This window comes from Corapipo altera, unplaced genomic scaffold, assembly GCF_003945725.1.
Source record: "Corapipo altera isolate COAL_440 unplaced genomic scaffold, ASM394572v1 91, whole genome shotgun sequence".
Taxonomy (NCBI): domain Eukaryota; kingdom Metazoa; phylum Chordata; class Aves; order Passeriformes; family Pipridae; genus Corapipo; species Corapipo altera.
In genome coordinates this window covers 219,085-245,803 of record NW_020885086.1, presented here as the reverse complement: position 1 = coordinate 245,803, position 26,719 = coordinate 219,085, and the positions used below count along the sequence as shown (strand labels likewise).

Sequence of the window (26,719 nt, the reverse complement as noted above, 5' to 3'; positions counted from 1 at the left end):
TCCCCCCAGTTCTCTTTTTCCCCCCCTTTCCAGAGCCCCTCCAGGCCCCGCCCGTTCTCCTGACCCCTCTTCTTTCCCCGCCCCACTTCCTTTACCTTCGTGGTGCACTCTGGGACTCGCAGTCCCCTCTTTCCTCTCCACCCTACACACTGCACCCCGGCGCCTTCATTCCCCGTCGCCCCTCGCGGCGCTCTTTCCTTGTTTCTGGGAGTTGTAGTCTTGACTCTCTTCTTTCCCGTTGCGGGCTCTGTCCGCCGAACTTCAAGTCCCGGCGCACTCCGCGCTGCGTCTGCGGAGGAGCGGCGGAGCGGGGAAGATGGCGGCGGCGGGCGCGGGGGCCGGGCCCGGGCCCGGCGCGGGGCCCTCGGCTGGCGCGGGGGCCTCCAACCCGCGCAAGTTCAGCGAGAAGATCGCGCTGCAGAAGCAGAGGCAGGCGGAGGAGACCGCGGCCTTCGAGGAGGTTATGATGGAGATCTGCTCCACACGGGTGAGCGACGGGCCGCCCTACCGGATGCGCCGCGGGGCGGGAGGGCCCTGAGGGGATGATGGGGGGTACTGAGGGGTCGTGAGGGGACGGGGAGGGTCGTGATGAGCCGGGGAGGCTGGCGGTGAGGGGTTGGTGGAGCCAGAGGGGTCCGGGACTGAGGGGTCGTGAGGGGCCGAGGGGGCTGTGGGCAGTGAGGGGGGAGAATTTGGGGGAGGTTGAGGGGTCGGGGGGGGATGGGAAGGTTGAGAGGTTAGAAGGCACCAGGGGGGCTCTGAAGGGTTTAGGGAGGGGGCTAAAGGGGCCCGAGAGAGCTGTGAGGGTTTGGGGAGAGGGAAGTTGAAGGGGACCAGGGGAGCTGTGAAGAGTTTGAGGGGGGGGAGGGTTAGAGGGGTCTGGGAGGGGGATGGGAAGGTTCTTGGGAGGGTTAGAGGAGTCCAGGGGAGATGAGAAGGTTTTTGGGAGAGTTAGAGGGGTCCAGGGGGGATCCCAGGTCCTGGAATTGGGGTGGGAAAAGGATCCCTGATCCCACAGATCCGGGACCTGCTGTCCCCTCCAGAGGGCTCCAGGGTCTGTCCCTGTCCCTGGAGACCCTCGGGATCCTCCCTGGATCCTGTGGGATCCTGTGGAACCCTGTGGATGCTGCATCCTAGGAGATGCTGAGATTGAATCTGGTTGGAATCTGGGAGTTGCAGTATTGGGATATGGGATGGGATCTGGGATCAGAGCTGGGATGGGGGCTGGGGTGGGATTTGGGACAGGATCTGGGATAACTCCCACCCAGCAGTTCCAGGAAGGCGGAATGTTGTCTCCGTGGGCTGCTGGGAGGGACCTTGGGAGATTGGGAAGGCTAGGAATGCTCCAGGACCTGGTTTCCCAGGCAGGGGAAGCCTCAGGAGGAGCTGGTTGGGAATTGTGTGTCTGTTATCCCGGGATTTGGTGCGTTTTGGTCGTTCCCGGCAGAGCCTTCAGATGGATGAGTGAGAGGATGGAGTGCAGGATCCAGGGAGACACGGACAGGCTCTTCCAGGGGACAGGGAAGAGAAAACCCAGGGAAAAGCCAGCAGAGCTTTAAAAACTGGGAATTTTGGGGTGGGAGAGCCCTGGCTCTGAGGGGATCTGAGATCTGGGATGTCACTGCTGGGGTGATGGGGACATCCCAGGAGAGTTTGGGAATGGGCTGGAGCCTCCGCTGTGCTTCCATCTGCAGGGATTCTGGGAATGAGGGCCTCCTCTGTGCATCTCTGGAGAGTTTGGGAATGGGCTGGAGCATCCCAAGAGAATTTGAGGATGAGCTGGAGTTTTGTGTCATCCCAGGAGAGCTTGGGAATGGGCTGGAGTCTCTTGTGCGTCCCAGGAGAGTTTGGGAATAGGCTGGACCATTCCAGGAGAGCGTAGGAATAGGCTGGAGCCTTCCCCACGCTTCCATCCGCAAGGATTTTGGGAATGGCTTTGGCCGTGTTTGCAGAGCAAACAACTGGTTAATGTGCAGCGGGACTGTCCTGATCCCTCCTGGAATGACTCCTCTGGGAATTCAGCCCTTAATCCCTTCCTCGGACAATTCCTCAGGGAGTTCCTTCCCAGAGGAATGATCCCTGCCTGGGCTGATTCCTCCAGGATCTGTTCCCTGCAGCCCCAGGAGTGGCTCCACAGCCCCCCAGGCTTTGCTCTGGGATTCCTGGAGTTGTTCCCAGCTATTCCTGAGCTATTCCCAGATTCTAGGCTCCCTGTGGGATCCTGGCTCGGAGCAGGATCCTGATCCTGATCCCTTAAGCCCCAGACACTAATCCCTCCAGCTGCTGCCTAAAGCTTCTGCTTTTTTGGGTGGTTTTCCTTGTTTTTTCCCGCCTGGATCTGGATCCCTGTGGTTGTAAGCTCAGGAATTTGGCATTTCCTGATTCCCAGCTGGTTTTTTTGGGCTTCAGCTTCTCTTTCCCTTGGATTTGTCCAGGGCTTGGATCTGCCCAGCTCCGAAGGGAAGGCAATTTGTATGGATTGAGATGGGGGAAACTCTCCTTCCCTGTGGATTGGGAACAGGGAAACCCCCTTTCCTTGTGCTTTGGGATCAGGGAATCTCTCCTTCCCCATTCCCTGTCTCGAGATAAGGTCCCTGCCCGGGGTTTTCCTGGGATCCCGTTTATCTCTGGCTGTGCCATGACTCCTTCCCCGGCCTTGAGCTCCGGGCTGGGATCTCCAGGCTGACCTTGGCATGGACGAGGTGCCTGCTGGAAAATCCTGCTGGAAAATCCCTCGGGATCCGCAGAGCCCGAATCCCCCAGATCCCACCCGGGGGGCTCACCTCCCACTCCGGTAATGTGGGATGTGGGATGAGCAGACCCTCCTCCATCCCTTGTGGGCTCCTGACCCTCCTCCTTCCCACTCTAGAGCTCCCATGGATGCAGGAAGGGGGTCTCTGGAGTGGGAAGGGATCGGATCCAACCCCTCCCCCCCCCGGGGTCGCTGTCACCTCAGGGGGTGATGCCGTGGGGGAAGGGGGGGCCTGGGGTGTCCGGGGGGGATCTGAGGGGGGATTTGGGGGGCTCTGACCCCCCGGCCCCCTGTGCAGCCCCCTCTGACATGCCCCTGTGTGTCCCTCCCTTGTGTTCCCTTTGTCCCCCCATGTCCCCCACATCCCTCTCATGTCCCCTCATCCCTCCCATGTGTCCCGTATGTCCCTCTGTGTCCCTCATGTCCCTCCCATCCCTCCCATGTCCTTCCCACGACCCCCCATCCCCCCCTATGTCCTCCACATCCTTCCCACGTGTCCCCTATGTCCCTTCCATGTCTCCCCCGTCCCCCATGTCCCCTCACGTCTCTCCCATGTCTCCCCCATGTCCCCTCATGTCCCCCTGTCCCCTCCATTCCCCCATCCCTCCATGTCCCCCCGTGCTTCCCCATCCCCCTATGTCCTCCCACCCCTCCACGTGTCCTCCATGTCCCTCTGTGTCCCCCATGTCCCCTCATCCCCTCCCGTCCCCCCTGTCCCTGTGCCCCCCCAGCTACAGGCCCAGAAGCTGCGCCTGGCCCACGGGCGGGGCCCGTTCTACAGCGGCTCCCTGCCCAACGTCAACCAGATCGGCTCCGGCCTGCCCGACTTCCAGGTGAGCCGGGGGCTCTGGGGGAGCTGCAGCCCCGGGAAGGGGGGCTGGAGCTGCAGAGGGGAGGGAGGGATGAGGGGATGCTCCCTGAGCTCGCTCCCATCTCTGGTGCTGAGGCGAGGCTGGTCCTGAGCCCCCTTCCCAGTGGGATCATTGGCCTTTACTGAGCCCCTTTCCCAGTGGGGTCATCTGTCCCTTCTCCTGACCTCCATTCCCCGTTGTCTCACCTGTCCCCCCCTCTCCCGAGCCCCATTCCTGGGTGTCTCCTTGTCCCTGTTCCCTAGTATCTCCCTGTCCCTGTTCCTGGGTGTCTCACTTGTTCCCCCCTCTCCCTGTCCCGTTCTCAGGTCTCTCACCTGTCCCCTCCTCTCCGAGCCCCATTCCTGGGTGTCTTCCTGTCCTGTTCCCAGGTGTCTCCCTGTCGCTGTTCCCAGATGTCTCACTGTGCCCTTTCCCAGGTGTCTCCCTGTCCCTGTTCCCTGGGGCTCTCCCTGTCCCTGTTCCCTGGGGCTCTCCCTGTCCCTGTTCCTGGGGCTCTCCCTGTCCCCGTTCCCTGGGGTCTCACTGTCCCCATTCCCGGGGGTCTCACTGGCCCTGTCCCTGCAGGGCCCGTCCCCTCTGGACTCCACACGGAGCACGCGGCACCATGGGCTGGTGGAGCGGGTGCAGCGGGACCCCCGCCGGATGGTGTCCCCCCTGCGCCGCTACGTCCGCCAGATATCCTTCAGTGTGGGCATTCCCTGCTCCCGGGCATCCCCTGCTCCTGATCCTTCAGCCCGGCCATTCCCTGCTCCTGGGCATTCCCTACTCCCAATCCTTCAGGGTGGTCATTCCCTGCTCCCACTCCCTCGACCTGGCCATTCCTTGCTCCTGATCCTTCAGCCTGGCCATTCCCTGCTCCCGGGCATTGCCTGCTCCCGATCCTTCAGCCTGGCCATTCCCTGCACCTTCTCCTTCATCCTGGTCATTCCCTATTCCCGCTCTTTCAGCCCAGGCATTCCCTGCTCCTTATCCTTCATCCCACTCCCATTCCCTGCTTCTGCTCCTTTATCCTGGCCATTTGCTGCTCTTCATCCCAGTCCCATTCCCTGCTCCTGCTCCTTTATCCCGGTCCCCTTCCCTGTCCTGCGGGATTTGGGAGCCCCCCCTGCTCTCAGTGTGGCCCTTAACGCGCCCCCACATCGACAGCTCCCCCTACGGACCCACCTACTTGTCGCCTCCGCCTGAGCCCAGCTGGAGGAGGTAATTCCTGCCATTCCCTGCCATTCCCTGCCATTCCCTGCAGCCCAGGGCCCATCCTGAGGCTTTGGAAGCAGGAGAGGCCTCGGCATTCCCAGGAGGATCCACAGGGCTGGGATGTGGGAAGGGAGTAGAGGGAAGTGCTGCAGTGCTGCGAGTGGGGTGAGGGCTTCTGCCTCTTGGATCCTGGGATTGTCCCACAAACTGGGGGGCTCGAGGAGGAGTTTCAGATGGGAATAGGGACCCTGCCAAGAGGAAGCAGGTGGGGACAGGGATGGGGGACAAATACAAGTTCGAGATCCGTCCCTGGAGTCCCAGGAGTGGTGTATCCCTGTCCCACCCAGAAGGGACACCACAGGGGACAGCCCAGTCCCATTCTATCTTCCCGCAGCCCCCAGCCCTCACTGGGGCATTCCCAGGGCAGGGAATGGGGTCGTGGATCCCCAAGGGGTGTCCTACCTCCTTGGCCCCTCTAATCCCTGTTTCTCCCTTCCAAAAAAAGGACCATGCCCTGGAGCAACTTCCCGATGGAAAAAGGGCATTTATTCCGGCTGCCCTCAGCTCTCAACAGGTTTGATCCTGGTTTTTTCCTCTCCCTCTTTCCCAGACAGGACCCCCGGGGTGAGCACAGGCTTGGGACCCCCGGGGGGGAGAAGGTGGCCCTGGGGACCCCTGGGTTCGGCCCCAGGACCCCTACAGGGCCCCCCATGAGGGGAGGGGTCCCTGTCCCATGGTTGTGGGGGGGGTGGTTTGGGGAGGTTTCCTGTGCTGCGGCCAAACAATGTCCCCTTTGTCACTGCAGCCTCTTCCAAGCCCTTCCCTGCCCTTCCTCGCCTTGGGACAACTAATTGGGAACACAGCGGATGCCCCCAGCCCCGGGAGGGGCACAGGGTGGTCCGAGGGAGGTCCTGTTGTCCCCTGTGCCTGGGGGTGAGGGCTCCAGGAGGGAGATGGGGCTGGACTCCAGTGGGGAGGGGGAGACAGGACTGGTGGGGGAGCTGTAAATAGGATGGGGGCTGTAAATGGGGATGGGGGTGTAAATGGTGTGGGGGTCCCAGATCCATGCTGTGATCCCCGTTTTTAGGACAAATTCCGACTCGGCCCTGCACACGAGTGTGATGAACCCCCCTCCCCAGGACTCCTACCTGGGCCCCTCCCAGGCTGCCCCCCCACCTGGCCGACGCACGGGTGAGACCCCCCGCCCCCCCCCAGCCCCCTGGGGGTCTCGGGGGGCGGGTCACACAGCCTCCCCTCCCCACCTTTCTGCCCCCCTGACCCACCCGCTCTCCCACAGGTTTCCTGGACGGGGACTCGGACAGCAAAGGTGAGCCCAGGTCACAGCTGTGTCCCCCCTGGGCCGGGGGTGCTGTGATGTCCCCCACCACCACCACTGACCCCTCTCCCCCTTCCCAGTGTTTCTTTTCCAAGTGCCTCCCATCGAAGAGAACTTTGATGACAACAAGCACTCGCTGAAGCCCTGGGACACCAAGAAGGTGGGGGGGGGGGCCATGGGGATGTCCCCCCCGGGTGCCCCCCTGTGTCCCCAAGGCCCTGCCTGGGCTGATCCCTGCGCTCTGGTCACACAGCTCTCGTCCTCCTCGGCACGGCCCCGATCCTGTGAGGTCCCGGGCATCCAGTGAGTGCTGGGGAGCTGGAACGGGGAGGGGGCACTGGGGAAGGGCTGGAGTGGGGAGAGGGCACTGGGGAGGGGCTGGAGTGGGGAGGGGGGCACTGGGGAGGGGCTGGAACGGTGAGGGGGACACTGGGGAGGGGCTGGAGTGGGGAGAGGGATGCTGGGGAGGGGGTGACAGGGTGTCATCACTGTTTCCCCCCCCCCGTCTCTCTCTCCACCTCGTGTCCCCCCAGTGTGTTCCCGTCCCCGGACCAACCTGCCAACGTGCCCCTCATGCCCTCGGCCCTCAACACGGGGGGGGTCCCTGCCTGACCTGACCACGCTGCACTTCCCGTCCCCCCTGCCCACCCCCCTGGACCCTGAGGAGGCCCCGTTCCCCCCCCCTGAGTGGGGGCAGCAGCACCTCCAACCTGGCCACCACCATGACCCACCTGGGCATCAGCAGCACTGGCGCAGGGGGGCTGGGCTACGACCCCCCAGGTGAGTGGGGGGGCACATGGGAGCTCAGAGACCCCCCAGGTGAGTGGGGGGGCACAGGGGGAGCTGGGCTACGACTCCCCAGGTGAGTGTGTCCATCGCTGTGTCCATCTCCATGGTTTTGGTGGCTCCATCCCCCTCCCTCCACCTGGGGAGCCCCCCAGGCCCTTCCCTCCCACCGGGGAGCCCCTCAGGCCCCTCCCCAGGCACGGGGCCATGCTGGGGGGTAACGTGCTCTCTGTTTTTGTGCCCACAGGACTCCCCTCACCTCTCCAGAGCTCCCTGAGTAACCCGTCCCTGCAGTCCTCCCTGAGCAACCCCAACCTGCAGGCCTCCCTGCAGGCCTCCCTGCGTGGCCCCTCCCTCCAGGCCTCCCTCAGCAACCCCTCTCTCCAGTCCTCCCACAGCAGCTCCTCCATCCCCTCCTCGCTGTCCAACCAGTCCCTGCCCTCGTCCCTGTCCTCCTCACTGTCCAACCCATCCCTGCCCACATCCCCCCCGGAGCCAGCCCCTCCAATCCTCACCCAGCAACCCCAGCCTGCCCTCGGGGCTGGGGGGCTCCTTTGGGACCACGTCTCCCCGGCGCCGGGTCCCGCTCAGCCCCCTGTCCCTGCCCGTGGCTGGTGACTCCAGACGGCAGCACCCCAAACAGTTCTCACCAACAATGTCACCCACATTGTCCTCCATCACCCAGGTATGCATGGCTCCATCGCTGCGCCTTCTCCTCATCCTCTTCGTCCTCCTCCTCGTCACCCCCCTCTTCCTCCTCCTCCTCGGTCTCCTTCTCATCCCTCTACTCCTCTCTCTCTTCCTCATTCCCTTCATTCTCCTCTTCTTTGTGCCCCACCTCATCTTCCTCATCCCTGTCCTCCTCCTTCCTTGTTTTTCTCTTCTTAGTCCTCCTTGTCTTCCTCCTCTTCCTCCTCCTCTTCTTCCTCAGCCCACTCTTCCTCAGTCCCCTTGTCCTCCTCTTCCTTGTTCCCTTCCTCATTGCCCTCATCGTACTCTTCCTCATCCCCCACCTCATCCTCCTGTTTTCCATCCTCTTCCCTGTCCTCCTCCTCCCTTATCTTTCTCCTTCTCATCCTCCTTGTCTTCTTCCTCCTCATCCTCTTCCTCCTCCTCCTTGTTACCCTTTTCTGTGTCCTCCTTTTCCCCGATCCTCCTCCCATCGTCCTTGTCCTGCTCTTCTTCCTCCTCCTTATCTTCCTCTCATCCTTCTTGTCCTCTTCCTCGTCCCCCTCTTCTTGTCTTCCTTCTCTTCCTCCTCCCCCTCACTCCTCTCACCTTGTTTCCATCCTCATCTCACTCACCCCCAGGGACCCTCTTGCCCCCATTCCCCCCCCTCAGACCCCCCCAGCCCTGCCCACATTGAGGGGACACTCCATGTCCCTCCCAGCCACCCCCCTGCCACGGGGACCCCCCCGGGCCCCCCCCCAAAGCCAGGGGTGAGCTCGGGAGTCTCAGTGCTGGCAGCCCCGGGGGGGATCAGTGGAGCCCCCCAAAGTGGGAGTATCCCGCTGAAACCCCCCCTTTCTCTCTGCAGGGGGTGCCCCTGGACACCACGAAGCTGCCGGAGCAGCGGCTCCCACCGTACCCCTACGGCCAGCCCGGGGTGCTGCTGGGGTCCCAGCCCCCCCCGCGGCCCCCTGCACCCCCCCCGCGCCCCTACGGTCCCCCCTACCCCCCCCCCAGGCCCCTCCCTGGGGCAGCCCCTGGCACAGCCCCCCGGAGACTTCGGCCTGGGCGGTGTGAGTGGGGGGGGGCACGGAGTGGGGTAAAGGGGGGAACCCCTAATACAGCTCTGACCCACAGGGGGGGGCATGGAGAGAACATCGGGACACTCTAGGGGGTCACCGAGGGGAATATGGGAATGGGGACCCTTGGGGGGTCACTGGGGGGGACATGGCGATGGGGACCCTCAGAGTCATTGAGGGGAACGTGGGGATGGGGGACCCCTCCAGGGGGTCACTGGGGGGGACATGGGGATAGGGAACACTCTGGAGGGTCACTGGGGGGGACATGGGGACAGGGGACACTCTGGGGGTACTTACTGGGGGGGACATGGGGACAGGGGACACTCCAAGGAGGCCACCCCTAACCCTCCTCTCTCCGCAGCTGGAGCAGTTCGGGATGGGGGAGAGCCCACCCAGGAACAGCGGAGGGTTCCCCGACGACCTGGGGGCCCTGAGTTACCCCCTGAGCGAGGGGGGCTACGACCCCCCTACCCTGAACCGCCCGAACCTGAGCAACTGCAGCCGGCACGGGCCCATCCCCAACATCATTTTCACAGGTGAGGGGGCTGGGGGGCATCATGGGGGGCTGGATGGGATGGGGGCTCTGAGTGTTTTCATGGAGGGGTGGGATGGGGGGGGCAGTGGGGTATCAGAGGTGGATGGGTGGATTAGGGGTCTGTGAGGTGTCACAGGGGGTCCATGGGGTGTCACGGGGCGTGTGTGTGCCCTGGAGTCTCTGGGGGTGTCCTGGGAGGGGGTATGTGCCCTGGGCTCTCTGGGGGTATCACGGAGTCTCTGTGGGCCCCCCCCATCCCTCCTGGGGCCACACTGACACCCCTGTCGTCCCCCCCACCCTACCCCGCAGGCGACTCCCCCCCGGGGCTGTCGAAGGAGATCGCGACGGCGCTGGCGGGGGTTCCGGGCTTCGAGGTGGAGGGGGGGGGCGCTGGGGGGACTGGGGGGGCTGGAGGAGGAGCTGCGCATCGAGCCCCTCACCCTGGATGGGCTGAGCATGCTGAGCGACCCCTGCGCGCTGCTCACCGACCCCGCCGTCGAGGACTCCTTCCGCTCCGACCGCCTGCAGTGAGCCCGGCAGGCCCCCCCCGCCGCAGGGACCCCCCTGCGACCCCCGGCGCCGCCCCCGGGGCCACCCCCCCGGCCCCGCCGCCCTCTGCGCTCCCGCTGAGACTGGAAAAGGGAGCGTGGGGGGCGCCAGGTGCCCCCAAAACATGGCCATCGAGGGGTCTGCAGCGAGCACGGGGAGGGCTCCAGCAATGAGATCCCCCCTCAATTCCCATACCCTGGGAAAAACCCAGGAAAACAGGGAAAAGGGAGTGATCCAGGTGCCCCCAAAGCGTGGCCATGGAGGGGTCCAACCACCCCCAGAGAGCACGGGGGGCTGCAGCACCACGACCACCCCTCAATTCCCACCCCCGGTCCCGGCGGGTGCTGCTCTCTGGGAACACCCGGGAAAGGGGGAGAGGGGTGCAATCCAGGTGCTCTCCAGCCCTATGGCCCCCCCCCAGATCAAGCCCAGGGGGGTCCAGCACTGCAACCGCCCACCCCAGTTCCCACCTCCAGGTCCCGTCGATCCCTGTTCCCATGGGAAAGCCCCAGGGCCACCTTGGAACTGGGAAAACTGGAGAGGGGGAGACAACGGGAAGCAATCCAGGCACCCCTGGCCCCCCCAAAATCAACCCCAGGGGAGTCCCAGCCCTGCGCTCCCCCCTCCAGTTCCCACCCCCTGCCCCCACTGGTCACTGTTCTCCTGGGAAAACCCTGGGAATGTTGGGGAGCGGGAGCAATCCAGGGGACCCCGAACCCCCAGACCTCAGTGGGGGGGGGGGGCCGGCCCCCCCGGGGGTGGCTGTACATAAACCCCATAGGTAGAGACCCCTGGTGGGGGGGCAGGGGGGAGCAGTTTCTGCCTTTATTTTATCATTTTTCTGGCTAATCATCATCTTTAAGGCAAAATTCCGCTCCCCCCCCCAATATGTACCCCCAGTCCCCCCCCCAAATTACCCAACTGCTGGGGATGTGTAGAAAGCACTTGTAACTTTGTCCCCCCACCCCCCCCCAAATTGCCCCTCCCCGGGGTAGCACGGGGGGAGGACCCGTCCACGGGTGGGGGGCCCTGGGCCCCCCCCCCGAGGGAGCCAGAGTGATTTATAATTATTATTTTTTAAAATATATATTCTATGTTAATTAACCGCCCCCACCCATGCGTGCCTGATTGGGGGGGGGGGGGGGAGAGGGGGGGGGTCAGCTGCTCCGGACCCTCCCGCTTTGGGAGGCCTTTGGGATTGGGATTTCTTACTGGGGGGGGAAGGGGATCTTTTATTGAGGAAGGGAGGGAGAAATGGGATCCCTTATTGGGAGGGCAGTAGGGTCTTACTGGGAGACTGATAAGGGGGTCCCTTATTGGGGAGGAGGTGAAACGGGGTCTCTTATTTGGGGGCGACAATGGGGTCCTCACAATTCCTGGGGAGGCTTAGAGGGGCCTGTGAATTCCTGGGGGTGCTCGAAGGAGTCCTGGCAGTTTCTGTGGGATCTGGGGGGGAGTCCCAGGTAGCGGGGGGTGGGGGGGGTCGATGTACCCCGGCGTATGCGGCGGGTCCTCCGGGCCGCCAGGGGTCGCTGCGGAGCCGCGCTCTGTGGCGGTCGCGACCCAGCGGAACCAGGGACGGCCCGGCCCGGCCCGGCCCGGCCCGGCCGCAGGTACTGGGCGGGAACCGGGAGTCTTGGAGGGTCCGCGGGGCTCGAGGGGACCGCAGAGAACGGAGGGCACACAGGGGAGCCGGGCCGGGGGGCACCAGGGGGCGGCGGGCGCTGCAGGGCCCGGAGCAGGGCCTGTGGGGCCCGGGGGGGGATGCGGGGGTGGGGGGGACACAGGGGGCACACGGGCACAGAGAACCCTTCTGGGGGGTTCACTGGTGGGGACATGGGGATGGGGAACCCTGCCAGGCCGTGCACGGGATGTAACCCCCTCAGCCAAGCGGGTGTCACCGTCACCACGGGGGTGTGACCCGCCCCCAGCCAAGGGGTGTCACCGTCCTCAGGGGGTTGTGACATCGCCCCCCCCTCCCCCCGGTTAAGGGGGTGTCACTGTCCCCGGGGCGTTGCGACCCCCCGGCCAAGGGGTCTATGACCCCCACTCAGCCGAGGAGATGTCCCCGTTCCCAGGGGTTGTAACCCCCCCGGTTAATGGAGCTGTGCCTTCCCCTCCCGGGGGGGCTCCCCTGGGGTCACGGTGCCCCCCCCCGTCCCTGCCTGGGGTCTCGATGTTGGGGTTGGGGTTGTTTTGCCCCCTCCGGGTGTTTGGGGTACTGGGGGGCTCTCCATGGAGGGGTCGGGGCTGTTTTGCCCCCCAGGTGTTTTGGGGGGCTCTTCATGGAGAGGTCAGGGTTGTTTTGGCCCCCCAGGTGTTTTGGGAGGCTCTCCATGGAGGGGTCGGGGTTGTTTTGGCCCCTTGGGTGTTTGTGGGGGCCTGGAGGGTGATGTGGGCGTTCACGGCCCCAGGGCCCGTTTCCTTCCCCTTTCCTACCTTCCTCCCCCCCCCCGGAGGCTCCAAGGACCCCCCGTCCTGGCAAGCTGGGGGGGCTGGGAACGGTGGGGGGGGGGGAGGGGGGATGAGGAGGCTTTGGGGACCTGGGGGGGGGCACGGGGGACAGATGCAGGAGAGGGACCCCAAACCAAGGGTGAGCCCGCAACCCGGGGGTGCCACGGCAGGAGGTGGGGGTCCCACCTCTCAACACCACCCAGGGGAGCCTTCCAGTGCCAGGGGGGGCCCTACTGGTCCCGGGGGGGGTCCTGATGCCCCACGGCGTGACCGGAAACCTCCTCCCTTCCCGTACTGGCGGCTCCACGGGGCACCGCGGGGGGAGGAGCTGGGAAAGGGGGGTCCAGTGGCTCCGGTGGCATTCCCAGGGTGTTTACCCCCCCCCAGATGGTGTGACATGGCGGACGAGAAGCCCCCCCAGCTGGTGGATTACTTCGTAGTGGCCGGGCTGGCCGAGGCGTCGCGGGCGCTGGAGGAGGAGCCGGCACGGCCGGCGCGGCCTGCGGAGCCCATCACGGACGTGGCCGTGATTATCCGCTCCCAGGGCGAGGAGGTGCCCCAGGGCTTCACCTGCATCGAGACCACCACGTCAGGCCACCCCGTGGACCTCAACGCGGGGCTGCTCAACAACCCCCAGATGTTCCTGTGCTACAAGCGCGGCAGGGACAAGCCCCCCCTCATCGAGCTGGGGTGAGTTTGGGGACGTCCCAAGTGCTGCACCGGGGGCACGACGGGGTGGGAGAGAGGTTGGAAAGCTGGGAAAGAGGCTGGAGGTGCTGGTGAGAGCGGCCGGACGTGACCCAGGTATGCCCAAGTAGGCAAGGTTGTCAGTGACACGTGGGTTGGATCGGCCACAGGAGCAGGACAGAGATTGTCCCTCTATCCTGGGTCACACCTCGAGCGCTGTGTCCAGGTCTGGGCCCCTCAATTTGCTTTGAGGGGCTGGAGCACCAGAAGGGTCTGGAGAACTCCTGAGGGAGCTGGGGGAGCTCATCCTGGAGAAAAGAAGGCTCGGGGGGACCTTCTGGCTCTCTGCAACTCCCTGACAGGAGGGGGGATTCCCAAGGATCTTCTCCCAGGGAACAAGGGACAGGAGGAGGGGAAATGGCCTCAAGCTGTGCCAGAGGAGGGTCAGGTTGGCCATGAGGAGGAATTTCTTGCTGGATAGGGTGGTGAGGCCTTGGAAGGGGCTGCCCAGGGAGGTGGGGGAGTCCCCAGCCCTGGAGGTGCCCAAGGAAGGACTGGCTGTGGTACTGAGTGCTCTGGGCTGGGGCCAAGGTGGGGATGGGGCACAGGCTGGACTTGATGATCGTGGAGGTCTTTTCCAGCCTTGGTGATTCTGGGATTGTCTGACTGTGGGATTCCGGGATCCTGAGGAGGGGTCACAGCAGCCCCCCAGGGTCCCCCTCACCCCTGTCCCCCACAGGGTGCACTACGAGGGCAAGGACCGGCCCAAGCCGGGCTACCAGATCCTGGACACGACCCCCTACAGCCGCTCTGCCAACCTGGCCTCGGGCTCCCCAGGTCACCAGCGCACGTTCCTGACGTTCCGGCGCGCGGCCGAGCCCCCCGGGCACCACAGCCTGGGCGTCACCGACATCTGCCTCGTCATGCCCAGCAAAGGGGAGACCACCCCCCACACCTTCTGCCGCGTCGACAGGAACCTTAACACCAGCATGGTGTGTCTGGGGGGGTGCCTGGCAATCCCCCTGATCATACACTGACTCCCCTGATCCCGATCCCAATCCTGGTCCCTCCTTGCAGTGGGGCCCCGCCCTGTTCCTGTGCTACAAGATCGCCGTGGCCAAGGGCAACACGCTGGTCTACGAGGCAGGTGGGGAGCTCAGGCCGGGGGGCCTGGACCCCCCTCAAAGGGACTTTGGAGTCATTTATTATTATTATTTTTCTTAAAAGTATATTTTATGGTAATTAACTCCCTCCCTCCCCCCCCAGCTGGCACATGATGGATTTCGGGGGGGTGGAGGCCCCGGGCCTTCTCAGGGGTTTTGGGAAGTAAAAGAAGGTAGTTCAAGTGCTGAAGACCCCCCCAACTCTTCCTGTCAGGCCCTTGAGGCTGGGTCTCTTAGTGGGGAGGAGGGGGGTAGTGGGGTCCCTTATTGGGGATGGGGGGGTAAGGGGGTACCTTACTGGAGTCTCTAATTGGGGGGAGTGACAATGGGGTCCCTTATTGGGGGGAAATAGAGTGCCTTGTTGGGGGGGCAGCAGAGTCCCTTCCTGAGAGGGGAGTGGGTCCCTTACTGGGGGGGCAATGTGGTCCTTTACTGGGGTTTCAATGAGGTCCCTTACTGGGACAGGGAGGCAATTGGGTCTCTTACTGTGGGGAGGTTTTAGGGGGTGGGTTTGGGGGTCTCTGGGCACCCCCTCCTTGTTGGGGTGTGGGAGATGACCTGGGGGGCTCATCCTGGTGTCTATGTGTCCCCATGTCCCTGTGTCCCCCAGGGCTCCTGGGCTGGTACCCTGAGCAGGGGATTGACCCAGGGGTCTCATCTCTGTGTCCCCGTGTCCCTCAGGGCTCCTGGGCCAGTACCCTGAGCGGAAGGGGAGGTGACCCAGGGGTCTCATCCTGCTGTCCGTGTCCCCCAGGGCTGTTGGGCCGGTACCCCGAGCAGGACAGTGAGCAGTTCCCGCTGCCTGAGTCGGTGCCTGTGTTCTGCCTGCCCATGGGGGCCACCATCGAGAGCTGGCCCACGGGCACCAAGTACCCCCTGCCCGTCTTCTCCACCTTCGTCCTCACCGGCGCCTCGGGGGACAAGGCACGAGGGGCTCAGGGGGTGGGAGATTTGGGAGGTGGGCAGAGATGAGGGCTGGGGGTACCCAGAGCTCTGGGATGGGCGTCCCCAGGGCTGTGAGTTCCCAGTGCCATGGGATGGGGGTCCCCAGTGCCACAGGTCCCCAGTGCCCGGTGTCCCCAGTGCCATGGGATGGGGGTCCCCAGCTCTGCCTGGCCCCAGTGCTATGGGATGGGGTCTCCAGTGCCACAGGTCCCCATGGCCCAGTGTCCCCAGTGCCCTGGGCTGTCCCCATCTCTGCGTGCCGGGTGTCCTCGTGCCCCGCTCCCCACCAACACCCTCTCCCCGTGCCCCCCTCCTGCAGGTGTACGGCGCTGCCATCCAGTTCCACGAGGCGTTCCCGCGGGAGCGGCTGTCGGAGGGGCAGGCGCTGCGCCTGGGGCTGCTCAGCGTGGTGGACAAGCGGCCAGTGCCAGGCCGGTCCCTGCACACCCGCAAGAGCATCTGCGTCCTGTCCCACTGGCCCTTCTTCGACGTCTTCCGCAAGTTCCTCATGTTCATCTACCGCTACTCCATCTCCGGCCCCCACGTGCTGCCCCTGGAGACGTGAGCGGGGGCTGGGGGAGGCTCGGGGGTGTTTGGGGTGGAGTTGGGGGTGGGTTTAGGGCAGGGTTAGGGGTGGATTTGAGGTGGGTTTGTGCTGGAAGGGGTGTGGGGTTAAAGTGGGGTTGGGGGAGTTGTGGGGGGGAGTTGTGGGGGGATTTGGGGATGAATTTGGGGTGAATTTGGGGTGGGTTTGGGGATGAGTTTTGGGTGGGTTTTGGGGTGAGTTTGGGGCTGGGGTGACCTGTCAGGGTCTCTACCCACAGGCACATCTCCCACTTCATGCACAACGTGCCCTTCCCGTCCCCACAGCGCCCGCGGATCCTGGTCCAGGTGAGCAACCTCGGGGGGAACTGTGTGGCCCCAGTGCCCCCCAAAACATCCTAGTGCTCCCCAACCCCCCCCCGTCCCTGTGCCCCCACCCCAGCCCACCGTGTCCCACTGTCCCCACAGATGTCCCCCTATGACAGCCTCCTACTGTGCCGGCCCGTGTCGTCCCCACTGCCGCTCAGGTAGGGGCGGTTTTGGGGTCCTGGAGGGGCACACACGGGTGTGGGGGGGCCATGGGGCAGCCTGGTGACATCCCCCCTCAGTGGGGCCAGTTTCCTGACGCTGCTACAGAACCTGGGCCCCGACAATGCTGTGGCCCTGCTGGTGGCCGTGCTCACTGAGCAGAAGCTGCTCATCCACTCGCTGCGCCCCGACGTGCTGACCAGCGTGGGAGAGGCCCTGGTGGCGGTGAGTGACCATGGGGACACCCCCTGGGGCTGGGGGCTGCATACTGGGGGGCTAGGGGGCTGCAGTGCTGGGAATCCCCCATTCTGTGTGTCTGGGGACCCCCAATCCTGTGGGGCTGGGGGTCCTCGTTCTGTGGGGCTGGGGACCCACAGCCCTGGTGATCCCAATCCCATGGCACTGGAGACCCTGGTCCCACAGTTCTGGAGATCCTGGTCCCAAAGCACTGGGGACCCACAGCACTGGGATTCTGGTCCCACAGCACTGGAGACCCCAATGTTGCTGGGGATCCCGGTCCCGTGGCACTGGGGATCCTGGTCCTACAGCTCTGAGGATCCCGGTCTCGAAGCACTGGGGTCCCACAGCACTGGGATTCTGGTTCCACAGCACTGGGATCCTGGTCCCACAGCTCTGGAGACCCCAGTGGTGCTGGGGATCCTCATCCCACAGCTCTGGGGCCCCCCCCCGTGCACATGCTGGGGGCCCCGCGGCACTGACCACCCTCGTCCTGTCCCCAGATGATCTTCCCCCTGCGCTGGCAGTGCCCCTACATCCCGCTGTGCCCGCTGGCGCTGGCTGACGTGCTGTGTGCCCCCGTGCCCTTCATTGTAGGCATCCACTCCAGCTACTTCGACCTCTACGAGCCCCCCCCGCGACGTCATCTTCGTCGACCTGGACACCAACACCATCTTCCAGTGAGTGTCCCGTGCTGATCCCAGGCCGGGGGGCGGGTGGGCAGTGCCCGGGGGGGGGGGGTCTGGGGGCAGTGCCTGCCCTGCCCTCCCTGCCCTGTGCCCCCAGGAGTGAGGAGCGGAAGCTGCTGCCGCCCCGTGCGCTGCCCCGCCGGCCCTGCAAGGTGCTGCTGGCCACCCTGCACAGCCTGGCCCAGCAACTAGACGAGCGTGAGTGGGGAGCCTGGGGGGTCCTGAGGGGGTCTGGGGGGTTAGAGTTAGGGCTGGGGTCCTCCCATAAGAATGAGGGCAATTGGTTTGGAGATATCTTAGTTCCTCAAAGAATGATTCGTTGGTGTCGTTGTCCTGGCTGGGCGGACCGTAGGAGACCCCCCCTGGTGATGTTTGTCCCTAAATCCTTACCCGGAAGGTCCCAACTGCACCATGGCCAACTGGGACCATCCAAACCAGGAGGTTCCCAACCATTCCATGGCCAACTGGAACCACCCAAACCTAGAGGTTTCTGACCATGCCATGGCCAACTGGTACCACCCAAACCCTGAGATTCCCAGCAGTGCTATGGCCAACAGGAGCCAGCCAACCCATGTCCCCCAGCCCGGTTCTGGTCCCTGTGGGTGTCCCCACTGCTGACCCTGTCCCCCTTGTCTCCGCAGTGCTGAGCGCCCCGGACGAGGCACCCCCAGAGCTGGTGCTGAGCGCAGCAGAGGGTGTGGGGGCACGGCGGGCACAGCTGGAGCTGGAAGCGAGGGCGGCGTTCCTGCGCTTCATGGCCTGTGCCCTGCGCGGGTACCGCTCCTTCCTGCGCCCCATCGCCCCCGCACCCGCGCCTGCCGAGCGCGACGCCAGCAGCCTCTTCGCCCTCCAGGGTCAGTGCGGGCACGGGCTGGGGTGGGAGGGGGGTCATGCGGTGACCATCCCGTCCCCATCCAATCCTGTCCCATCCCATCCACTTCCATCTTGTCTCATCATCTCCCATCCCATCCCATCCCATCCCATCCCATCCATCCCACCCATCCATGCCTCCGGTGCTGTGTGCCTGCAGGGTTCCTGCGCTCCCGGGACCGGCAGTACCAGCGGTTCTACGGGCAGCTGCTGAAGACACAGCTCTTCACCCAATTCATCGAGGACTGTTCCTTCGCCAGTGACCGTGAGCCCTGTCTCGAGTTCTTTGACACCTGCGTCGACAAGGTGTGTCCCCTTTGTCCCCTCTGTCCCCTCTGTGTCCCACCACCCCTACCTCGAGTTCTTTGACAACTGCGTCAACAACGTGTGTCCCACTGCCCCCCCCCATGTCCCCAGTGACCCCTGTGCCCCGCCAGGTGCAGGACAAGGTGTGTCCCACTGCCCCTCCCATGTCCCCAGTGACCCCTGTGCCCCCGCAGGTGCAGGCAGACCTGGAGAAGCCGGAGGACACCCCCCTGATGGAGCTGGATGACCCCCGGGGCGGGGAGCACACGGTGTTCATCACCCCCCCAGAGCAGCCGGCGGGACCAGATGGGGCCGAGCCCCCGGCACGGTACAGGTGAGACCCTCTCCCCCAGACCCCTGCCCACCTGCCAGCCCCCAAATGCTCCTCACCTGTGCCCCCCCAGGTACGACGGGTTCCCCACCCTGTGCCCGGAGCTGCTGGAGCCCCCCCGGGACCCACTGGTGGCTCAGCTGTGCCAGGCCCGGAGCAGCGCCCCGAGCAGCCCCGCCCCTCGCAGGACCAAACAGGTGGGTGGCACACGTGGGCAGAGGGGTGTATGAGACGGGACACCTGGACAGGTATGTCTGTGTGAGATGGGACACCTGGGCAGGTGTTCACCTGTGATGACAGCTAGACAGGTGTCCCCTTGAGCTGTGACACCTGTCCAGGTGCCCCCATGAACTCTGACACCTGGACAGGTGCCCACCATGAACAGGTGTCCCTGTGAGCTGTGATCATTGCCCAGGTGCCCCCCCTGGATGTCCCACCTCCCCTGAGTCCTGTCCCTGTCCCCATGAGCTATGATCCATATCCAGGTGCCCCCATGAACTCTGACACCTGCCCAGGTGCCCCCCTGGATGTCCCAGAGTCCCCTGAGCCTTGTCCCTGTCACTGTGAGCCGTGCCCCCTCTCCAGGTGCCCCTCTGACTCTTGTCCCCTGTTCTCTTGAACTGTGACACCTGGACAGGTGCCCCTGTGGGCTGTCACTCCTGGGCAGGTCCCCACCTGGGACAGCACCTGGACAGGTGTCCCCCTGGGACAGGTGTCCCCATGATCCATCACACCTGGACAGATGTCCCCGCAATCCATGCCCCCTCTCCGGGTGCCCCCCCTGTAGTTCCTGACCCCCAGTCGCCCTGACACCGTGTCCCCGTGCCCAGGAGATGAAGGTGGCGCAGCGGGTGGCTCAGAAGTCGTCGGCGGTGCCGGAGCTGTGGGCGCGGTGCCTACTGGGCCACTGCTATGGCCTCTGGTTCCTGTACCTGCCCACCCACGTGCGCGCTGCCCCCGCCAAGCTCGGCGCCCTCCAGCTCGCCTATGACGTCCTGCGCCAGATGGAGCAGCACAAGGTGGTGCTGCCCGACGAGGTGGGTCCTGCCAGGGCCAAATCTGCACTGGAATTGTTGGGAAGGGGCTGCCCCAGGAAGGTGGGAGAGTGCCCAACCCTGGGGGTGTCCAGGGAAGGACTGGATGTGGCACTCAATGCTCTGGGCTGGGGGACAAGGTGGGGATGGGTGTCCAGAGGAGGGACACGAGAATGGGGAATGGTCTGGAGAGGCCACACAAGGAGCAACTGAGGCTTGTTCAGCTGGAGAAGAGGAGACTGGGGGGAGACCTCAGGGGGCTGCAGCTCCTCCCGAGGGGCAGCTCCCATCTCTGCTCCATGTGAGCAGCGACAGGAGCTGGAGGACTGTGCCAGGGGGAGGGTCAGGAGCTGGGGAAGGGGCTGGAGCACCAGGAGAAGGGTCTGGAGAACTCCTAAGGGAGTTGAGGGGGCTCATCCTGGAGAAAAGGAGGCTCGGGGGGACCTTCTGGCTCTCTGCAACTCCCTGACAGGAGGGGGGAGCCGGGAAGGGGTCGGGCTCTGCTCCCAGGGAACAAGGGACAGGAAGAAGGAAAACAGCCTCAAGCTGTGCCAGGGGAGGGTCAGGTTGGCCATGAGGAGGAATTTCTTGCTGGATAGGGTGGTGAGGCCTTGGAAGGGGCTGCTCAGGGAGGTGGGGAAATTCCCACCCCTGGAGGTGTCCAAGGAAGGACTGGCCGGGGCACTGAGTGCTCTGGGCTGGGGCCAAGGTGGGGATGGGGCACAGGCTGGACTCGATCTGAGGGAGTCTTTCCCACCCTCCAGTATCCCGTGGGTGGGGTTGGGGGTCCCTCCTGCCCAGGGGGGTCCCATGCTGACCCGTTTTCCTCTCCCCCAGGTGTGTTACCGCATCCTGATGCAGCTGTGTGGGCAGTACGGGGAGCCCGTGCTGTCCGTGCGTGTCCTGCTCGAGATGAAACGTGCCGGCATCGTCCCCAACACCGTCACCTACGGCTACTACAATAAGGTGACCCTGCGGGGGGACACCCCCAGGGGACGGGTGTCCGGGGGTCCCCCCAGCCCCGGCTGACCCCACTGACCACCCCCCCAGGCAGTGCTGGAGAGCAAGTGGCCGGCGGGGACGCAGGGAGGGCGGCTGCGCTGGGCCAAGCTCCGGAACGTGGTGCTGGGGGCAGCCCAGTTCCGGCAGCCCCTGCGGCAGCGGGAGCGGCAGAGCAGCAACGGGGACCCTCGGGGTAAGGAGGGAATGCAGGGGGTGTGTGGGGGGCATGTCAACTCACTGACACCCCCTTGTCACCTCCTGACAAAGGCCAAGATCCCCTGAGTAGGCAGGGAGTGGGGGTGCCACTGTCACCTCAGCGATACCCCCTTGTCTTCTCCTGGCAGGGGCTGAGCCCCCTTGAGTAGGGGGGGTCGAGGGGAGGCTTGGGGGGCCCTGTCACCCCACTGACACCCCCCTTGTCACCTCCTGACAGGGTCTGAGCCCCCCTGAGTAGGAGGGGTTGTTGGGGTGACAGGGAGCCCTGACACCCCCTTTGTCCCCCCCGTTTGTCCCCCCCAAAGTGACTGAGCCTACTCCGGTAGGAGGGGTTGTTGGGGTGATGGAGGGCCCTGTCACCCCCCTGATGCCCCCTTTGTGTCCCCTCCAGGTGACCGAGCCCCTCTCCCTCCACGCCCCCCCCCTGCAGCGTCAGACCACCTGGGCGGGGCGCAGCCTGCGGGACACCCTCCCGGCCACCCGGCTGGTGAAGAGCGGCAGCCTCAGCTTCCCCCGCAACGAGGGGGGGGTCCGGGGGGAGCCCGGGGAGCCCCCCCTGATCCCCACAGCCCCCACCCCGCCCTCGGGGCCCCCCCGGTCGCGGGGCCCCCCCAGCTCTGCCGACGGGAGCCTGTCTGACATCAGCTTCCACACGGACGAGAGCGACCCCCGGAGGGACGAGGGGGGGCCCGGGGGGGGACCCGGGGGCGGGGGCGGCACCCCGCGGCGGGGGCTGGCGGCCAAGCTGCAGCAGTTGCTGTCCCCCGGCAAACGGGCCCCCCCCCCGCCCCGCAGAGCCGCCCCGGGAGCGCCGGGGATCAGAGCCGCGGGACCACCGGGACACGCCCCCCCGGCGCAGCCCTGCGGAGCCCCCCCGGCTGCGCCCCCGGGAGCGCCCCGAGTCCACGGCGTCCGAGGTACCGCCTGTGGGGAGGGGCTGGCTGGCTGGCTGTCCCTCTGTCTGTCCCTCCCTCTGTCCCCCCCCGGGACCCCCTGACTGTGTGTCGTCCCCCCCAGAGCTCTGTGTCCAGTGAACTGGACCTGTCAGACGCCTCGGGGGGCAGCACCGGGGCCCCCAAATCCACCGAGCCCCCCCCAGATGGGACAGCAGGGATGGAGCCCCCTGCCCTGGAGGTGAGGGGTGGGGGACATGGGAGTTCGGGGAGTCAGAGCTCAGATCTGGGGGGGGGGGAGCAGAGTAAAGGCTTTAGGAGGGGTTTGGAGGACAGACCAGGGGTCTTTGGGCAGTCAGAGCTCAGCAATTTGGGGGTCAGAGCTGAGGGGTTTGGGGAGGTCAGAACAAAGGGATTTGGGAGGGTTTAGGGGGGCCAGAGCTGAGGCGTCTGGGAGGGATTTGGAGGGGCAGAGCTTAGATTTGAGGGGTCAGAGCTGAGGGTTTGGGGGACCAGAGCTCAGGTTTGGGGGGGGTCATAGCCCAGGTTTGGGGGTCCCAGGATAACAATCCCCCCCCCAGGTGCTGTTGTCGAGCTGCCTGGGCTGTGCCACACTGGTGTTTGACGAGGAGCTCAGATTTGGAAGCGTCAAGAGCTCGGGTTTAGGAGGGGTTTGGGGGGTCATAGCCCAGGTTTGGGGATCCCAGGGTAACAGACACCCCCCCGGGCAGGTGCTGCTGTCGAGCTGCTCGCGCTGCCCGGGCTGTGCCACGCTGGTGTTCGACGAGGAGCTCATGGCCGGCTGGACCTCAGATGACTCCAACCTCAACACAAGCTGCCCGTTCTGTTCCCGCTCCTTCGTGCCCTTCCTGAGCATCGAGATCTGCGACCTCCGGCGGCCCCCCAGGTGGGAACCCCCGAGAACCCCCAGGACCCCCGTCCGGGACCCCCTACATCCTCCCTGCTGGGCCCAGCCCACTGTGTCCCCCCTCGCCGTGCTCTGGGGGCACCCCAATGTCCCACAGCTTCCCAATGTCCCCACGGTGTCCCCAGGGTGTCCCTGACCCCCCTCTTTGCCCCCCACCATTCCCCCTCCTTCCATCCTCCAGGGAACCCCAAACATCCCCCAGGGCCCCCCCCATTCCTGAGCCCCCCTCCTCCTCTCTCCTGCAGCCCCCCCGATGCCCCCCTATTCCTATGACACCCCCTCTCTCCTGCAGCCCCCCCCGGGCCCCCGCCGGTGCCCCCACCTGTGCAGGGGCCAGTTCTCAGTGACCGCCGGCGCTGCCTCGCCCTGGACGGGCCCAACCCCGACCCTGCCCCCGACCCCCAATTGTGCAACGGCTGCGCCGAGACCCCAGTATGGGGGGGGAAGAGACCCCCCTGAGGGGTGATGGGGGGGGGGGGAAACCGCCGGGGAGTAATGTAGGGGGAGAGACCCCCTGAGGGGTGACAGGGGGGAGACCCCTGGGGGGTTACTGGCAAGGAGAGACCCCTGGGGGATGATGGGCGGCAGAGATTCCCCAGGGGGGTGCTGGGGGGCCTGCAGGGGAAAGGGGGACCCTGGGATTTGAGGATGTTGGAGGCATCCCTGCAGGGGCTGGGAGTGGGGGGGTTGTGGTTCTGATTTAGGGGTGCTGGGGGGGTCACTTCAGGGGGAAGGAGGACTCTGGGATTTGGGGGTATAGCGGATCCCCCATCACAGTTTCTGGGGTTCCTGGGGGGTCCCACCTCTGTCCCCCCCCCCCATCCCCAGGCCAAGGGCTGGGCAAGGGGTCCCCTATGCCAGTTTTGGGGGTCCCATCTCTGCCCCCCTGCCTTGCCCAGCCCCCAGGTCGCTCCGAGAGGGTGGCCTTTGCCTACCTGAGCCCACTGGTGCTGCGGAAGGAGCTGGAGAGCCTGATGGAGAACGAGGGGGGGGAGCTGCTGGCACAGCCTGAGCTGGTGGACAGTCACCCCATCATATACTGGAACCTGGTGTGGTACTTCCAGCGCCTGGCACTGCCCAGCAACCTGCCCCTGCTGCTGCTGGGCTCCCACCACGCCCGCCGGCACCCCCAGGTGGGCTGGGGGGGCTGCCAGGGGGGCTGGGGGGCGGGTGAGGGAGTTTGGGGGGGATGCAAGGGGCAATCTGAGGGGTTTGGGAGGGATATAAAGGGTTTGGGGGGGATGTGAGGGGGCTTGGGGGGGTTGTGGGTTTTGAGGGGGAATGTGAAGGGGTTTGGGGGGGAGCTGTGGGCCTTGGGGGGGATGTGAGGGGTTTGAGAGGGATGAGAGGGGTTTTTAGAGGGACTATGAGTGGTTTTTGGGGTGGCTCTGAGGGGTTTGAGGGGTCTCTGAGGGATTTGGGGGGCTATGAGGAGTTTGGGGAGTCTCTGAGGGTTTTTGGGGGGTCTCTGAGGAGTTTGGTGTGGCTGTGAGTGGCTTTTGGGGTGGCTCTGAGGGGTTGGGGGTGGCTCTGAGTGGTTGGGGGGGGCTCTGAGGGGTTTTGGGGGTGGCTCTGAGGGGTTTGGGGGGGTCCCAGTTCCACTCTCCCCCTCCTCCCCCCAGACCCAGTCCCCCGAGCCCCCCCGGGTCCGAGTGCGGCTCCTGTGGGACGTCCTGACCCCTGACCCTGAGAGCTGCCCCCCCCTCTACGTGCTCTGGAGGCTTCACAGTGAGGGGGGGACAGAAGGGGGTGGGAGGCACTGGGGGGCTCCAGGAGACAGGGGGGGCTCAGGAATGGGGGGCACAGGGGATGTTTGGGGTCCCCCAGAGGGTGGAGGGAGGAGGGCATTGGTGGGGGGCAAAGAGGGGGGTCAGGAACACCTTGGGGACACACCTACGGGGGCGCATCACTGGGGTCTGGGGATGCTGGGGACACAGTTTGGGGTCTCCCCAGGTAACGTCCCCTCATCACTGTGCCCCTGGGGGTCCCAGGGCCACCCCTTCTGGGGGGTGTGAGGACACTGCGGACACTCTGGGGTCACACTGAGCACACTTTGGGGTCCCCCGGGTAACATCCCTGGTGGGTTGGGGACACTGGGGACACTCTGAGGTCACTCTGGGGACACTGGGGTCACACCAGGGTCACACTGAGCACACTTTGGGGACCCTGGCTGAGCCCCTGAGGGTCCCTGTGTCCCCCATTTTCGGGGTCTGGGGACACTGGGGCTGCTCTGGGGTCACACTCTGGGGTCCCCCAGGTAACGTGCCCCCCCCGGCTGCGCCCCTGGGGCCCCCCAGCCCCCCCATTCTCACTGTCCTTCCTGGAGGCCCTGCTGACCCACGTGGGGCTCAACGAGGTGCACAAGGCCATCGGGCTCTTCCTCGAGACCCTCGCAGCCCCCGGAGCCCCCCCAGACCCTGCACAGGTACTCAGGGATGCCCTGGAACCCCCCTGAACCCCCCACTCCCCCTTCATGGCCTTTTCTGCCCCCCCCAGGAGCATCTACCGGGAGCTGCTGTTCCTGACATTGGCGGCGCTGGGCCGGGAGCACACGGATATTGGTGAGGGGTGGGGGGACAGTGGGACTGGGGGGGCTTGCAAGGATTATGGGTGGTCTGGGTAGGGGACATGAAGGGGACACATGGGGGCTTGAGAGGCTCAGGGGGCTCAGGGAGGGAGACACAGGGGGCTCAAGGGTGGCTGGGGGGGGACAGGGGGGCAGGACAAGGGGGGCTTGGGGAGCTCAGGAGGGACACAGGGGGCTTGGGGCCAGCAATGGGGGGGCTCGAGGGGCTTGGGGAGGGGGACATGAGGGACACAGGGGGCTCAGGAGTGGCCGGGGGAGGACACAGGGGGTCTGAGAGCAGCATTGGGAGGGTACACAGGGGTCCAGAGGGGAACTCCGGAGGCCCATGGGGGACTCAGGGGCAGCATTAGGGGCACTCGGGTGGGCGTTGGGGGGCCTCAGGGGTGGTGTTGGGGGACACAGGGGGCTCGGGGGGGCTCAGGGGTCCCTGTGTGTCCCTGACCCCCCCCGTGCCCCCAGGCTCATTTGACCGGCGGTACCGCTCGGCGCTGTCCCGGCTCGGGGGGTCCCTGGGGCGGGACGAGCTGCGGCGGCGCCGGGTGCAGCCCCCCAGCGCCAAGGCCTGTGACTGCAGGAGGAGCTTCGGGCCCCCCCCCCGAGTGCTGAGGGGGGGGTTACACCTCCGGTACCCCCGACGGATCCCCCTCCGGGGGGAACGGAGACTTCCAGGGCTCCCCCTGAGTGCTGGGGGTGGGGAGAGACTCCCGGGACCCCTGACGGGTCCCCCCTGAGTGCTGATGGGGGTCACACCCCCAGGCCCCCTGACAGACCACTCCAAGGGGAACAGAGTCCTCCCTGAGTGCTGGGGGGGGGGGTCACACCCCCGGGACCCCCAAAGGACCCCCTCGGGGGCGGGGGGGGAAACGGGGACCCCGGGGGGGGGGGGGGGGGGGGGAGGGGGAAGAAGGGACCCCTGGGACCCCCCAACAGAACCCGCCCGAGGAGAGGGAGATACCCCTGGGACCCTCAAATTGACCCGCCTAGAGGGAACAGACCCCCCCCCAGGCCTCCCCGAGTGATCCAAGGGGGTTGAAGGGACCCCCTCCGAGTGTTATGAAACGGCCCCCTTGGGGAACAGAACAGGGACCCCCCCGGGGACCCCCAAAGCAGCAGGGGGGGAGGAAGGAAGGCCCCCCCCCATCTTACACGGGTTTTATATATCAGTGTTAATATATTTTAATTTATTTATTCATACCCCCCAGCGCCCCTGGGGTTTGAGGGGAAGGGGTGTCAGACGGCCCGAGGGGGCTCTGGGGGCCTGTCCCCCCCCTCCCATTTCTGTCCCGCCCCCCCCTTCACCTCCGGGGAGTTTTGGGGTCGTGTTCCCCCCTCCCCAAACGTGTGACTGGATAATTGGGGGGGCTCTGGGCGTGTCCCCCCCCTTCCTCAATCCCCCGATCCCCTCTGGACCCCGCTGGGGGGGGGTTTGGTGGCCATTTGGGGGGGGTTGGGGCCGCCCCCCCCCGCACTGTGCAATAGGAGTCCCCCGCCCCCGGGGCCTGTAAATAAAAGCTGCTGCGGTATTTTCCCCGCT

The 26,719-nt window shown here is 65.5% G+C and overlaps 3 protein-coding genes across 3 annotated transcripts; all 3 read left to right on the top strand.

The window, feature by feature from the left end:
* The first annotated feature begins 316 nt into the window (after window positions 1–316).
* CRTC2 (CREB regulated transcription coactivator 2) lies at window positions 317–9,839 on the top strand. The gene is given in 19 exon segments (XM_027669518.1): window positions 317–487; window positions 3,484–3,585; window positions 4,189–4,299; window positions 4,763–4,824; window positions 5,324–5,392; window positions 5,906–6,009; window positions 6,116–6,145; window positions 6,235–6,314; window positions 6,408–6,457; window positions 6,688–6,748; window positions 6,750–6,830; window positions 6,832–6,934; window positions 7,188–7,426; window positions 7,428–7,625; window positions 8,478–8,615; window positions 8,617–8,682; window positions 9,050–9,224; window positions 9,533–9,603; window positions 9,605–9,839. Coding segments are annotated over 19 exon segments (2,061 nt in total). The 3' UTR covers window positions 9,755–9,839.
* Window positions 9,840–11,319: 1,480 nt separating this feature from the next.
* Window positions 11,320–21,505, top strand: DENND4B (DENN domain containing 4B). The gene is given in 20 exon segments (XM_027669517.1): window positions 11,320–11,385; window positions 12,614–12,916; window positions 13,653–13,905; window positions 13,991–14,060; window positions 14,831–15,000; window positions 15,341–15,582; window positions 15,846–15,912; window positions 16,033–16,091; window positions 16,173–16,317; window positions 16,833–16,958; window positions 16,960–17,009; window positions 17,116–17,216; window positions 17,660–17,872; window positions 18,049–18,194; window positions 18,389–18,528; window positions 18,599–18,722; window positions 19,356–19,562; window positions 20,397–20,525; window positions 20,610–20,754; window positions 21,169–21,505. Coding segments are annotated over 19 exon segments (2,928 nt in total). The 5' UTR covers window positions 11,320–11,385; window positions 12,614–12,623; the 3' UTR covers window positions 21,417–21,505.
* A 113-nt stretch (window positions 21,506–21,618) lies between these two features.
* LOC113960135 (DENN domain-containing protein 4B-like) lies at window positions 21,619–26,713 on the top strand. The gene is made up of 8 exons (XM_027669519.1): window positions 21,619–21,694; window positions 21,795–21,911; window positions 22,402–22,577; window positions 22,892–23,030; window positions 23,498–23,731; window positions 24,856–25,023; window positions 25,095–25,159; window positions 25,645–26,713. The coding sequence occupies exons 2-8, from the start codon at window positions 21,891–21,893 to the stop codon at window positions 25,652–25,654; spliced, it is 813 nt and encodes a 270-aa protein (XP_027525320.1). The 5' UTR covers window positions 21,619–21,694; window positions 21,795–21,890; the 3' UTR covers window positions 25,655–26,713.
* The last annotated feature ends 6 nt before the right edge of the window (window positions 26,714–26,719 follow it).